Source organism: Hyperolius riggenbachi, chromosome 6, assembly GCF_040937935.1.
Source record: "Hyperolius riggenbachi isolate aHypRig1 chromosome 6, aHypRig1.pri, whole genome shotgun sequence".
Lineage (NCBI taxonomy): Eukaryota > Metazoa > Chordata > Amphibia > Anura > Hyperoliidae > Hyperolius > Hyperolius riggenbachi.
In genome coordinates, this window is record NC_090651.1 from 121,304,042 (window position 1) to 121,319,878 (window position 15,837).

The 15,837-nt window shown below is 43.4% G+C and overlaps 1 protein-coding gene across 1 annotated transcript in view; it reads left to right on the forward strand.

The window, feature by feature from the left end:
- The window catches only part of LOC137522536 (uncharacterized), a 728,649-nt gene that overhangs the window by 95,959 nt on the left and 616,853 nt on the right, over positions 1-15,837 (forward strand). Inside the window, exon 3 of the mRNA XM_068242619.1 lies at positions 5,395-5,442. Within this exon, the coding sequence (XP_068098720.1) occupies positions 5,395-5,442 (48 nt within the window). The remainder of the gene's footprint in view (positions 1-5,394; positions 5,443-15,837) is intronic.

Genomic DNA, 15,837 nt, shown 5'->3' on the forward strand with positions numbered 1-15,837 from the left:
CGGAGGCATCGTCACAGATCGGCGTATCCGCCTCTCTACAGAAAATGCAGACCGTCTGACTCAAATTAAAATGAATCAATCCTGGATTGGAAATGACTACGCAACACTCCAGGACCCCAACCAAGTAACATGACCAATGAACATCTGGGATGGTGTAGCGTTTCCGGTCCCTGTTTATTGAACCTCTCATCTGTATTACATTTATGACTGCATGGCGGCAAAAAGCATTGCTGCTTTATCCGCACACTTTTTGTCCTCATGCAAGGCCTGGGTTGTTGTGTCTCAAAAACCGTGGCCTTCTCCTCCTGCGCCTGCTCCTGTTCCATCACGTCTGCTGCTGCTGGGTTAGCGTTGCCGCGTGGTCCCTGTTTATTGAACCACTTATCTTTATTACATTTATGACTGCATGGCGGTACAAAGCATGCTATCCGCACGCTTCTTGCCCTCATGCAAGGCCTGGGTTGTTGTGTCTCACAAAGCGTGGCCTTCTCCTCCTGCGCCTCCTCCTGCTCCATCACGTCTGCTGCTGCTGGGTTAGCGTTGCCGCGTGGTCCCTGTTTATTGAACCACTTATCTTTATTACATTTATGACTGCATGGCGGTACAAAGCATGCTATCCGCACGCTTCTTGCCCTCATGCAAGGCCTGTGTTGTTGTGTCTCACAAAGCGTGGCCTTCTCCTCCTGCGCCTCCTCCTGTTCCATCACGTCTGCTGCTGCTGGGTTAGCGTTGCCGCGTGGTCCCTGTTTATTGAACCACTTATCTTTATTACATTTATGACTGCATGGCGGTACAAAGCATGCTATCCGCACGCTTCTTGCCCTCATGCAAGGCCTGGGTTGTTGTGTCTCACAAAGCGTGGCCTTCTCCTCCTGCGCCTCCTCCTGTTCCATCACGTCTGCTGCTGCTGGGTTACCGTTGCCGCGTGGTCCCTGTTTATTGAACCACTTATCTTTATTACATTTATGACTGCATGGCGGTAAAAAGCATGCTATCCGCACGCTTTTTGTCCTCATGCAAGGCCTGGGTTGTTGTGTCTCACAAAGCGTGGCCTTCTCCTCCTGCGCCTCCTCCTGTTCCATCACGTCTGCTGCTGCTGGGTTAGCGTTGCCGCGTGGTCCCTGTTTATTGAACCACTTATCTTTATTACATTTATGACTGCATGGCGGTACAAAGCATGCTATCCGCACGCTTCTTGCCCTCATGCAAGGCCTGGGTTGTTGTGTCTCACAAAGCGTGGCCTTCTCCTCCTGCGCCTCCTCCTGTTCCATCACGTCTGCTGCTGCTGCTGCTGCTGGGTTAGCGTTGCCGGTCCCTGTTTATGGAACCTCTTATCTTTATTACATTTATGACTGCATGGCGGTACAAAGCATGCTATCCGCACGCTTCTTGCCCTCATGCAAGGCCGGGGTTGTTGTGTCTCACAAAGCGTGGCCTTCTCCTCCTGCGCCTCCTCCTGTTCCATCACGTGTGCTGCGGCTGGGTTAGCGTTACCGGTCCCTTTTCCTGGAACCTCTTATATGTATTACATTTATGACTGCATGCCAACAAAAAACATGTTACCTGTGCAAAGAAACCCGACATTTCCCGCATTTAAAAGACAGTTTTCCCTTTGAAACTTTAAAATCGATTCTCTCAAAAACTATAAGCTCTTTTTGCTAATTTTTTTCCCTCTTGTACCCACTTCCAAGGTGCACATACCCTGTAAATTTGGGGTATGTAGCATGTAAGGAGGCTTTACAAAGCACAAAAGTTCGGGTCCCCATTGACTTCCATTATGTTCGGAGTTCGGGTCGAACACCCGAACATCGCGGCCATGTTCGGCCTGTTCGGCCCGAACCCGAACATCTAGATGTTCGCCCAACACTAGGGCTAATGGACTATTTGGGCACTCTGTAGGCGCTAATGCAAAATATCTGCTATTGGGCGTCAAAGAAGAACTTTGGGCGCCCGGTAAATAATGGGTGCCGGGCCTGTAAAATCAACATTTTTCATTTTGGGAATTAGTGTTTTGAAAAGTATAATTTTTAAATCAGTTTTGACAATCATAATTTAGTAAATTATTATTTTGTAGTGTATTATCTTAGAAATGTAGTGCTTTTTGTATTAACGTTATATGCAGCGGAGAAAGGGGGTATTAGGGTTAAGCGCCAAAAAGGGGTTGTAGGCAGTGGCGTAACAATAGGGGTTCAGGGTCGTTTTGGGGGGCAGGGGGGGTCGCAATGCATGAGGGAAGAGCATTGGCCACCCACATCGGTGGGGAGGGAGCCACTTCCCCCCCCCTCACCTTGGGCTCTCCGCTCAGCGCTCCCCCTCCAGCATTAATTAGCGGTAGGAGCAGCGGGCAGGAACGCGGACATACCTCACTCATGCATTCCATGTGCTGGTCTCTGTAAGTGCCTCATGCTACTTCCTGATAAACAGGAAGTAGCATCAGACACTAGAGATGTAGCGAACGGTTCGCCGGCGAACAGTTCCAGGCGAACTTCAGTGGTTCGTGTTCGCCAAGAGCAGGCGAACTTTTGTGGAAGTTCGATTCACCCCATAATGCACTATGAGGGTCAACTTTGACCCTCTGCATCACAGTCAGCAGGCACATTGTAGCCAATCAGGCTACACTCAGCCCTGGAGCCCCCCCCCCCCCCCCTTATATAAGGCAGGCTTGCTGGCCATGACACTCACTCGTGTGCCTGCTGCAAATAGACAGACTAGGGAGAGCTGCTGCAGATTTTTTCTCCTAGGGAAAGATTAGTTAGGCTCTTGGCTTGCTCCTGGCTGATTGTTATTGCTAAAATAGCACTCCTCGACAGCTTTTTTGAGAGCTAATGTTTTCTTGATGTGTTTTTTTTTGTGTGTGTTGCTCACTGACACTGACATTATACAGCCCTATCTGTTGCAGCTGGACCTTGGTAATTGTTATTACTGTGCCAGCCAGGCCCTGCCTAACTATCTATACTGGGACACCTACCTATGCCTACCTAACTACTGGGGCACCTACTTACCTATACGGGGACACCTACCTACCTACCTACCTATACTAGGGGACCTACCTATGCCTACCTACCTATACTGAGACTCCTACCTATGCCTAGCTAACTACTGGGACACCTACCTATGCCTAGCTACCTATACTCGGTCTCCTACCTATGCCTACCTAACTACTGAGGCACCTACCTATGCCTACCTACCTATACTGGGACTCCTACCTATGCCTACCTACCTATACTGGGTCTCCTACCTATGCCTAGCTAACTACTGGGACACCTACCTATGCCTACCTACCTATACTGGGTCTCCTACCTATACCTAGCTAACTACTGAGGCACCTACCTATGCCTACCTACCTATACTGGGACTCCTACCTATGCCTAGCTAACTACTGAGGCACCTACCTATGCCTACCTACCTATACTGGGACTCGTACCTATGCCTACCTACCTGTACTGGGTCTCCTACCTATGCCTAGCTAACTACTGGGACACCAACCTATGCCTACCTACCTATACTGAGTCTCCTACCTATGCCTAGCTAACTACTGAGGCACCTACCTATGCCTACCTACCTATACTGGGACTGCTACCTATGCCTACCTACACACAAGAAGATAATAAGGTCGTTGCTTCATTGTCAGTGTGAAGCAGTACTCTAATTACACTCCCTGATTGATGTATACACAGGCAAGATGTTTGAAAGCACTTTAGGCCTGCAATTTAGCATTCAATGTGATTTCTGCCCTTAAAACGCTGCTTTGCGTCAGATCCAGATTTCCCCCCGGGACTTTTGGTGTCTATCCCACTCTGCCACCTGGGGGTCCAGGTTTTAGACCCCTTGAAACATGTTTTCCATCACTTTTCTGGCCAGCATAATTTTTTCTATTTTTCAAAGCTCGCCTCCCCATTGAAGTCTATTGCGGTTCGGGAACTTTTACACAAACCGAACCTTCCGCGGAAGTTCGCGAACAGGGTTCGCGAACCGAAAATCGGAGGTTCGCGACATCACTATCAGACACATGCAGAGACCTTCCATTGTGTGGAATGCATGAGAGAGGTATGCCCGCATTCCTGCCCGCTGCTCCTATCGCCGATTAATACTGGAGGGGGGAGCGCTGAAGGGAGAGCCCGAGGTGAGGGATGGGGGGGGTGGTCCCCCTCACTACTGATGTGGGTGGCCAATGCCCTCCCCTCATGCACTGTCACCCCTCCTGCCCCCCAAAATGGCACCTATACCTAGCTACACTGAGGGCACCTATACCTATCTATACTAAGGGGATGTATACCTAGCTATACTGAGTGCACCTATACCTAGCTATACTGAGGGGACCTATACCTAGCAATACTGAGGGCACCTATACCTAGCTACTATGATGGCACCTATACCTAGCTATACTGAGGAGACCTAAACCTACTTATACTGAGGGCACCTATACCTAGCTATAATGAGGGCACCTATACCTAGCTATACTGAGGGGACCTATACCTAGCTATACTGAGAAGACCTAACCCATACCTTGCTATACAGAGGGGACCTATACCTAGCTATACTGGGGACGGGCACCTATACCTGGTTATACTGGGGGCACCTATAACAGGCTATTTGTACTGGGGGCATCCAGTGGTGAGCTCTGTGTACTGAAACCCCCTGCTTTGACACCTGTGGGGGGGTCATCCAAATTTTCGCAGGCTGGCCCAGTGATTTCTAGTTACGCCCCTGGTTTTAGGGTTAGGCATAAGCATTAGAAGGGGGTTTTAGGGTTAAGCACCACCAGGGGGTCTTAGGGTTAGAAACCACTGGGGGGGGGGGGTTAGGGTTAGTGGGTTAGGCACCACCAGGGAAAGGTACTGTGGGAGGGTAGACTAGGTTTAGTTGTAGCAAAATATCAGCAATATTTACCAAAGTTTTACTATGCTCCTTACGACTGTAAATATATTTTTGTTTTCATTGTTATAGACGATATTTTGTTCTTTTTGATACCGTTATTTAAATGTATTTATTATTCTATCTAAGATAAAGATACAATAAAAAATTGTTACAGACAATATCTTAAAATTTCAGCTATACCCAATGCCCTAAGTTGATGTATGCCAAAGATCTACTTAGAGAGGCTATTGGGTCATGTTGTGAAACTTTTTAACCTCTAGTCTGTAATGGTTCTTTAATAAACTGTATATGTAACCATGTACTGATTCAGAGGAGCTTCTAGACCATTTTTAGAAAATAGAAATAAAAGGGCAACTAGTGCCAACTGTCAAATGTGAACCAGATTTTGGAAATAATAAAACATTCATTTCTCATTATTTCTCTGGCTAGATTAATCATTTGCTAAGCCAGGAAAAAAAGGGGGGCCAGTTTTCTGCACAGTTAGTTCAATTTCTTAAAAAAATGTTTCCTTTCCAGGGTTCTGGTAATGAAGATCGGCATCGGTGCAGTGCATGTACAGCGGAGGTAAGCAAATGTTTTCTTAATGTTTGTTTACAGTTTACAGACTTTTTTGCTATTGTTTCATTCAGTTATTTATATCCTTAAAGGAGTTTCACTTATCTGGGGCTTCTACCAGCCCCATGCAGCCATCCTGTGCCCTCGTAGTCACTTACTGCTGCTCTGGTCCCCCTCTGTCAGTTTAGTTTTTGCCGACCTCGGGGTCGGCGGGCCACATTGCGTACATTTTTACGCATTCCCACTGGTGCAGGAACATTAACACATACATTTTTACGCGTTAGTGGTTCAACGCGTAAAGATTTACGCGTTAAACCACTAACGCGTAAAAACTCATTTTTTTTTTGCCTGATAACTCCTTTAAAGCATTTCTGTCATCAGGTTAAGATATGTGACCTCGTCAATGGGTTACATTCTGAGAGAAGAGTGAATGTCATTCACTGCCAACAGTAAATAGAAAGAAAAGTTTACTAACACTCTCTGCTGGCTTCAAAAGAGTGGTTGCATTGAGTTATTGGAAGCACATACAGTAACTTATAACTGTGCAAGTACATTGATTGGCGTGGGAGTAGCATCTATTACAGATGCCGCTCACTGTTTTTAACCTGTTGTCTTGGACAGTTTCTATACATGCAGCATCAAAACCTGAAATCTAATTTGATGCAGACTGAATTTGTTACCCAGGATGATTAATATCTCCTCATAAGCTCATAGTTAGTTTTAGTCAGTTCTGTTGGCTGTTACTGTTACACACAACCTTCTTATAGTCTTATAGTCTGTAATATAGTAATATGATTTGTAATTGGAAGCCTGGATAAAAACATATCGTATCTTTACAGGGATTCTATTCCCCTTTAATGATTTTAATTATGCATATGGGCTGGCTACAAAAAACAGAGACCTACTGGTGATGTCACACTTTTGGGAAGTCTAGATGAGATGAAATGCATCAGATGTGTGACCTACATCAGGTAGCTCCACCCCTGTGTGCCTCTGCCCTCCTCCCGAATCATGTTGCACAGCTGATATCCCCGCCGGCTCACAGACTGGGATTGTCTGCCAAAGATGTGGTGAATCTGAACTGAGCCAGGAGGCCAGGTGAGATAGCCACCTGGCCTCAGGTGGAGGCGCTCATACCTGGTCTGGATCTTTACAAGCTCCACATATTGCCTGATGAAGCGGGGTGTAACCCGTGAAACGTGTTGCTATCATTCTGGAGTCTACTCGAGTAAAGATATTTTTTAAGTGAATAACTGATCATATGTCTACTTGTGGGAGGTAAGTCCACCACTTCCTCCCCCTTTTTAAATGGTTTTTAACTATATTATCCTTATCTGGCGCCTCTGTTTTAAACAATTGTTTAATCAGAAGAATCCAGCTCATTCAGTTATGGCCAAAATCAGGAAGGGTCATGTTCACGCTTCATCTTTATTGTCCTTCTATGGCTGTTTATATTCTGTTGGTGACAAACCCTCATTGGGTGCCTTTTGAGATACAGTAAACTGCAAAGGAAGAGAAGTCTATGCACTCAGCAGTGGAATGTTTGCCATGACTGTATAAGTATTGTGCCTTCACAGTCATCTGCCTTTGAGTGACCAAGCTGCCTTAAGGTCCTTTCACATGGGCAGCTGACAAGCAATGAATTCACCGCCTGTCAGATGCTCTCCTGCACCGGCTTGGCGCTTGTTAGCACCTGGTACCGGCACTATACATCATGGAGTGACATCTGAGTGCAGCCGCGCTCAGTCTCAATATGTTGCGTTCCTCCGCCGCCCAGTAAAACCAACGCATATCAAAACTTGACATGGTGTTTCAACTAGTGCAATTCAGCTGCATTTAAATTGCATCCGAATTGCACTGGCGGGTGGCAGATGGGAGACTGAACTGCTCGGCAAATGGGCAGTTCAGTCGCCAATCTGAAAGGAGCCTTAGGTATAAGGCTTGAAAATGTGATTTATGAATATAGAGACCTGTTTTTCATGTGACCACAGCACAGCCAAAGTATCTATCCCTACACTTACCACAAATGATATACTGGACTATTATTTGTGCGTTGCATTGTTATAAGAATTCATGGATGGATATAAAACGTTTTTAATTGTCTAACTATGCAATACTGATGGGTTGATGGAGGCCATAAATAAGATATTTGGCAGACAGAGCTGTAAGGAGTGGCGCTGAGCTAATGGCCTAGACATTGTACAGGAAATCTTAGCTGCACATGTTCAAAGGGAGAAATATCTACTCAAATTAGATGAAAGATTTAAAATTTTCATTTCCAGTAAACAAAAATTGCTTGGTGTAAATGCTACGTTATGTTGTGTACCAAGTTGTCATGTATTATTCATACTTATTTCAAACTGTTGAAATTCTACAATCTTTATTTTTTTTTCATTTCCTGCATAATATACAGTATGTAATTCTGAAATAACTATAAAATATCATTCTCTATAACAGGATTGTATTCATGCTCAGTGGTTGTATTAATAATGTCAATAACAAATACATATACAAAAGTCTTACAGTATTAGAAATGATTTATTTTGGCACCTTCTTTAATATGAACTGCTTGGTATCAAGCTTAGAAGTGAGTGACCTATGTAGTTGGGGGTATTGCGTTGGTGTTAGGTAGAGGCTACTTTTACTTTCTCTTCTTTTGTCTACTTTGTTTGCTACTGTTCTATGACACTTATATCCACATTATCCGATGTTCTTGATAGGATCACTTGATCTGAAATAGATGGGTGCAATAGGCATAGCACATTCTTTGGCAAAATATCTTGCTCTTAATGCACTTGGAATTGTTGGAATGAGTTACCTATATCTTATAACTTACCATTGAGTGTGAGTGGTTGCTGCCATGATATCATCTATCAATAATAATGTACACCTTAATTATACCCTAAGTAGTTTACTTTTCAGTATTATGGAATATCCATGTAGTGGTTACCAATGCACTATAGAGCATCTCTTTCATTTGTCTTCCTGTTAGTTGTCGTTTACTACTGTCCAGTTAAGCTGTGGCAAGATGGCAGCCTAAGCATAAATGATGGTGCCTGACAAAATTGTAGAGACTCACTATTGTAAGGTGAGATCTATGTAGCAAAAAAAGGGAATATCCTCTAGTAGCTAGATTACTATGTCTTCACAAGGGATGTAAACTTTTATTCTTCTTTAAGTTGATCAACGTTTTTGGAATTATTCTCTTGGTCCCCATCTTGCTTTGCCACTTCCTCTTTGGTAGATGGAAGTATCGTGTTACCTTGCTTGAAGAATCTTGACAGCTTGATTTCAGCCAGTATCTTCTTTGTGTTAACTGTAGTTTTCACTATAGTGCTTGAAGTGTAGGTGCTGCTTTCAGTGTCTTTCTTCTTTGAGCTCCAGTGGTTGGCTGATGTCATCTCGCTGGGAATGGCTTTATTTGTGACTTAATGGGATGGTGCAGCTTTAAGTTAGTGGCTGTGGGAAAATCAAATGAGCTCACAAGGGATTTATTTCATATGCTGATTTATTAATTGATTAAAATGGTGAATACAGAAGGGAATCATTGTTGTTGGGGAAACTGAAATACTTCTATAATTACTGTAGACTTTGAAATATGTCCATGTTGTGCTTAAACATCTAGCCTTATTACATTTTTAAGTTGCACAAAGAGTGCTAGAGCACCCTGCTTTTAAATGGACAACAGTAATGAGAGGAGAGGGTATGAAGGTTGCCATATTTATTTCCTTTTAAACAATACTAGTTACCCGGCAGCCCTTCTGTTCTGTTTGGCTGCAGGAGTATCTGAATCACAACAGAAACAAGCATGCAGCTAATCTCGTCAGATCTGACAAAAATGCGAGAAACATCTGATATGCTGCATGCTTGTTCAGGGTCTATGGCTTAAAGTATTAGAGGCAGAGGATCAGCAGGATAGCCAGGCAACTGGTATTGTTTAAAAGGAAATAAATATGGCATGTTCCATGGTCCTCTCGCTACAGTTAAAGGTTACAGTTTACAGTTAAAGGGCTTAAGATCTGCAAAAATACGAAACACTTAGGCAGGGGTCACACTTACCGGCTTTCGTACGTGTTTTCTGCACAAAAAAACTGACTTCAACTGAGAACTCATGTTAATCAATAAGCAAGGTCACACTTTAATGCAGATTTCACATGCAGAAAAAAAACTGACATCTTGCGAAATTTGTCAGTTTTCTCTATAAATTACATTAGCTGCTGTAAGGCAGGGGTCACACTTGTCTTTCAGTTTTCTGCAAAGTGTAGAAACTGAAAGACAAGTGTGACCCCTGCCTCACACACATCTAAATTACTCTTGACATCCTCTTCATAGTGAACAGAGACCAATGAAAAATACCTGTCTTTCTAGAATTAAGCAGCTGACCATTAATAATCACCTCTCTTTCAAGGAAGGTAGGCAGGGAGCCATGTTATTAGCTGGGTACAGTTGGGAGGAGAAACATTTTCATTTTGGTTCACTGCTGTATGCTCTGCTGTCAAATAGGGACAAAGACCGACATTTTTCACTGCATTGTGTAAAAAGGTAATACTTATTTTAATAAACATAATATCCAATTCACTTTTCTTAAGTTTTCTCCTAGGTGATATATCTCATTGATAAAATGCCTTTTAGGCCTCTTTCACAGTGCGACGTTAAAGTGGCTTGTTAGAAAATGTTCCAACGCAGACTAACGCACAGCAATACTAAGTCTGTGCGACATTCACAGTGCACACGTTGCGTTGTGTGTAACGTGTAGCAATATTTGGAAAGTGCTGCATGCTGCGCGTTTAGCAATACATTTGCTGCGTTATGTGTGTTGCACATGCTCAGTAAGTTTTTTTTTTTTTTTTTTAAATGTAACGCATGCGCCGTTTTCGTTCCATCAGTATGCGATGAAAACGGCGCACCAAGAAACACAATGCAGTGCAAAATACCGTCCAATTTCATAACCTACATGCGCTGTGTTAGGGGCACGTTGTGCGACTTTAGCGTTGCATCAAATGCAACGTCCTCCTGTGAAAGAGGCCTTAAGTCACCAGCAAGCAAGAAAATAGGATAATTTTGACAGTTCTTTTTCACCTACTTTTTGGTGCATTTTCAATTGTAGAGTGCTGGGAAGTTATTTTAAACTGTAGATTATCTCCTAAGAGAAAAGTTAAGAGAAAAAGTAAATTGGATGAGGCCCAATATTTTTTTTTCAAACCCTATTAGTAAAGTTACATGGGGGCATGTTAATTTTCAATATTTAATAACACTAAAAATACTAATTTAATTTATAGTGGAATTGGTATGTTGTTGGACATGACAAAATGTGTCTCCGCATGTCAGTAAAAACTATTCAAAGGAAAGGAAAGATTTGACAGCTTCCTTGGCAGTCCAATGTAATCAGGACTCAGTCCCTCAGGCGATAGTTTGTGGCTGACTTCTATGCATACGCATCACTTGCCCAGAGGCTAGTAATGCACCTGTTGCTATGGAGGTGGGAGGAGGAGGGCTGGCAAGTGGCACACAACTGAATGGCTTCCGGGGGGTGTGGTGAGTTGGAGCACAATGGGCTCTGGGTTTACTCAAAAGTTGGTATTAGTATGCTGGATCTTCAGGAGATGTTGGGGCACATGATAAATTCATGCCCAAAGTGGTCTATACTAGCTTCCCTGGCTGGGTTTAATTCAGCAGTATGCGCACGTAGCTTAATTCACCAAGCTGCCTCCAACTGCTGGCAAAAGCATTCACTGACCCTAAGCTCTGGTTTGCAATTTGATGAGATATCCCTTTAAAAAGACATGCTAAGGGGTTAAATACAGGCTTTCCCTTTTCTGTTTTGAGGAGTCCAGGCCTGCTTTAGGGCAAATCAAGCTTTTCACTGTCCACAATGCCTTAAGATATCTGTTACTACTGCAGGGCAAAGTCCATTAAAGCGGAGCATCACAATTGTCCATTAACATGCATCTGTCTGACCACAAGGAATTGTTAACATATTTGAAGTCTTCTCTTCCAGTAAGGACTCCATGTATTGCTCCTAACCCCCTGAACACACACACACACACACACACACACACATACATACACACACACACACACACTCAAACGCACATACATACACACACACACACACACATACATACATACATACATACATACATACATACACACACACACACGCACGCGCGCACGCGCACGCACGCACACACACACACAAACGCACATACATACACACACACACACACACTCAAACGCACATACATACACACACACACATACATACATACATACATACATACATACACACACGCACACACACTCAAACGCACATACATACACACACACACATACATACATACATACATACATACACGCACGCACGCACGCACGCACGCACACACACACACACACACACACACACTATATCTGGGTGGTATTTTAGTGTTGAGCCTTTTTTCTTGTAGTATCCTTGTTGAAATGTGGGGCACTGTATATGAGTTATGCTAATGTGTTAGGGCAACGAATGCATTAATTTCATTAGTGAATGCCCTGAAAGCAATAATTACCACTGTAGGTGTGTCAGAAACGATCATGTTCATTTTTGCCAGTTAATTATTAAGATTTTATACTGAAGGACCCAGATCTGACATCCAGCTTTTAATTTAGCTGTAAATAAAACTCTCTGATAAAGAGGGAAGGAAGGCTCAGCCAAGAACTTGCTTTGCTCTAAGATTTTTTTGCTTTTATTTTTTCAATCTCGACTTCCAATAAGATGCCAAAATAATTAGTGTCAGTGATGTGAAGTTTATTGCATAACACCAAAAGGGCACATTATAATAAAAATAGCAATTTAGATTTTTTTTTTTGTAATCCTCTTGTCTCCCTTTAAGTTACAGTATATAAATTTTCTACCGGAAAATGCTTAACTTGATACAACATGATCTTAAAAATAGAAAGGTTTTATGAATCTGGACAGTGATGCTCAAATACCCCTTTTTAAAATTCGAGTTTGGTCGAATTCGAATAGTAAATTATTCGAGGTCAGTCGAATATTCGAGTTGAATAATTTTTACTATTCGACTCGACCTCGGACTTCGAGCTCACTATTCGAGTCGGTATTCGAGCTCATTATTCGAGCTGACTATTCGAATTGGCCTTAAATAGCTTCCAACACTTGTTTTGGGGGTGAATGATGCAAGAAACATCTTTTTTTCCAAGTAACAACAGCAAGTGATTATGTGGGGATGTTCCTTTAAAAAATAAAAAGGTGAAAAGAGAAGTTGCGTCCAGAATTTTGTTCAGTACTGTATATACTTCTTCTTCTTCTTCTTCTTCTTCTTTATCTTCTATCTTCTTCTTCTTCTATATCTTCTTCTTCTATATCTTCTTCTTCTTCATCTTCTTCATCATCATCTTCTTCATCTTCTTCATCATCATCTTCTTCTTCTTCTTCTTCTTCTTCTTCTTCTTCTTCATCTTCTTCATCTTCTTCATCTTCTTCTTCATCTTCTTCTTCTTCATCTTCTTCTTCATCTTCTTCATCTTCTTCATCTTCTTCTTCTTCATCTTCTTCATCTTCTTCTTCATCTTCTTCATCTTCTTCTTCTTCTTCTTCTTCTTCTTCTTCATCTTCTTCTTCTTCTCCTTCTTCTTCTTCTTCTTCTTCTTCTTCTTCTTCTTCTTCTTCTTCTTCTTCTTCTTCTTCTTCTTCTTCTTCTTCTTCTTCATCTTCTTCTTCTTCTTCTTCATCTTCTTCTTCTTCATCTTCTTCATCTTCTTCTTCTTCTTCTTCATTTTCTTCTTCTTCATCTTATTCTTCTTCTCCTTCTTCTTCTTCTTCTTCATCTTCTTCTTCTTCATCTTCTTCATCTTCTTCTATATCGTCTTCTTCTTCACTTATTTCTCTTTTCAATTTTTTTTTTAAAGAAATGCAGCTATTTTTGAGCGTAACAAATAGCTGGTGGCGCACGCATGTTGGAAGCGCCATTGTATGTGCTCCCTGGCAGTGGAAACACACAGACAGCAGGAGGTAAATTCAGCAGCAGGAGGAGGAGGATAAGTGTGTGGCAGCAGGCAGTCAATGAGGCAGGCAGCGTGACATAATAGCCCTGGTACCTAGCGGTGATACCAGGGCTGTAAATAAACACAGCAGGCAGGAGGTCCCAGACAGCGGTCGTGCAGCCCACATCGTGTCCAATACACAACTGGGACAACACAGTTTTCAACCCGGGCACCTCAGAAAAATTAAACCTTTTTTTTTTTTAATGGTTTTTTGGTTTTGTTTGTACAACCAATTACACAGATATATAGCTATTGTTTGACGTAATAGCTGGTGGCAGAGTGGCAGCAGAATGTAATTCTGTGTACCCTGGCAGTGGGAAACACAGACCGACAGCAGCAGCAGCAGGAGGAATGGAGGAGTAATGTGAGCAGCTATTGTTTGACGTAATAGCTGGTGGCAGTGTGGCAGCAGAAGGTAATTCTGTGTACCCTGGCAGTGGGAAACACAGACAGACAGCAGCAGCAGGAGGAATGGAGGAGTAGTGTGAGTGTGGCAGCAGGCAGGCAGCGTGACATAATAGCCCTGGTACCTAGCGGTGATACCAGGGCTGTAAATAAACACAACAGGAGGTCCCAGACAGCGGTCGTGCAGCCCACATCGTGTCCAATACACAACTGGGACAACACAGTTTTCAACCCGGGCACCTCAGAAAAATTAAACCTTTTTTTTTTTTTTTAATAGTTTTTTGGTTTTGTTTGTACAACCAATTACACAGATATATAGCTATTGTTTGACGTAATAGCTGGTGGCAGAGTGGCAGCAGAAGGTAATTCTGTGTACCCTGGCAGTGGGAAACACAGACCGACAGCAGCAGCAGCAGGAGGAATGGAGGAGTAATGTGAGCAGCTATTGTTTGACGTAATAGCTGGTGGCAGAGTGGTAGCAGAAGGTAATTCTGTGTACCCTGGCAGTGGGAAACACATACAGACAGCAGCAGCAGGAGGAACGGAGGAGTAGTGTGAGTGTGGCAGCAGGCAGGCAGCGTGACATAATAGCCCTGGTACCTAGCGGTGATAACAGGGCTGTAAATAAACACAACAGGAGGTCCCAGACAGCGGTCATGCAGCCCACATCGTGTCCAATACACAACTGGGACAACACAGTTTTCAACCCGGGCACCTCAGAAAAATTAAACCTTTTTTTTTTTTTTTTTAATGGTTTTTTGGTTTTGTTTGTACAACCAATTACACAGATATATAGCTATTGTTTGACATAATAGCTGGTGGCAGAGTGGCAGCAGAATGTAATTCTGTGTACCCTGGCAGTGGGAAACACAGACCGACAGCAGCAGCAGCAGGAGGAATGGAGGAGTAATGTGAGCAGCTATTGTTTGACGTAATAGCTGGTGGCAGTGTGGCAGCAGAAGGTAATTCTGTGTACCCTGGCAGTGGGAAACACAGACAGACAGCAGCAGCAGGAGGAATGGAGGAGTAGTGTGAGTGTGGCAGCAGGCAGGCAGCGTGACATAATAGCCCTGGTACCTAGCGGTGATACCAGGGCTGTAAATAAACACAACAGGAGGTCCCAGACAGCGGTCGTGCAGCCCACATCGTGTCCAATACACAACTGGGACAACACAGTTTTCAACCCGGGCACCTCAGAAAAATTAAACCTTTTTTTTTTTTTATTGTTTTTTGGTTTTGTTTGTACAACCAATTACACAGATATATAGCTATTGTTTGACGTAATAGCTGGTGGCAGAGTGGCAGCAGAAGGTAATTCTGTGTACCCTGGCAGTGGGAAACACAGACCGACAGCAGCAGCAGCAGGAGGAATGGAGGAGTAATGTGAGCAGCTATTGTTTGACGTAATAGCTGGTGGCAGAGTGGTAGCAGAAGGTAATTCTGTGTACCCTGGCAGTGGGAAACACATACAGACAGCAGCAGCAGGAGGAACGGAGGAGTAGTGTGAGTGTGGCAGCAGGCAGGCAGCGTGACATAATAGCCCTGGTACCTAGCGGTGATAACAGGGCTGTAAATAAACACAACAGGAGGTCCCAGACAGCGGTCATGCAGCCCACATCGTGTCCAATACACAACTGGGACAACACAGTTTTCAACCCGGGCACCTCAGAAAAATTAAACCTTTTTTTTTTTTTTTTTAATGGTTTTTTGGTTTTGTTTGTACAACCAATTACACAGATATATAGCTATTGTTTGACGTAATAGCTGGTGGCAGTGTGGCAGCAGAAGGTAATTCTGTGTACCCTGGCAGTGGGAAACACAGACAGACAGCAGCAGCAGGAGGAATGGAGGAGTAGTGTGAGTGTGGCAGCAGGCAGGCAGCGTGACATAATAGCCCTGGTACCTAGCGGTGAAACCAGGGCTGTAAATAAACACAACAGGAGGTCCCAGACAGCG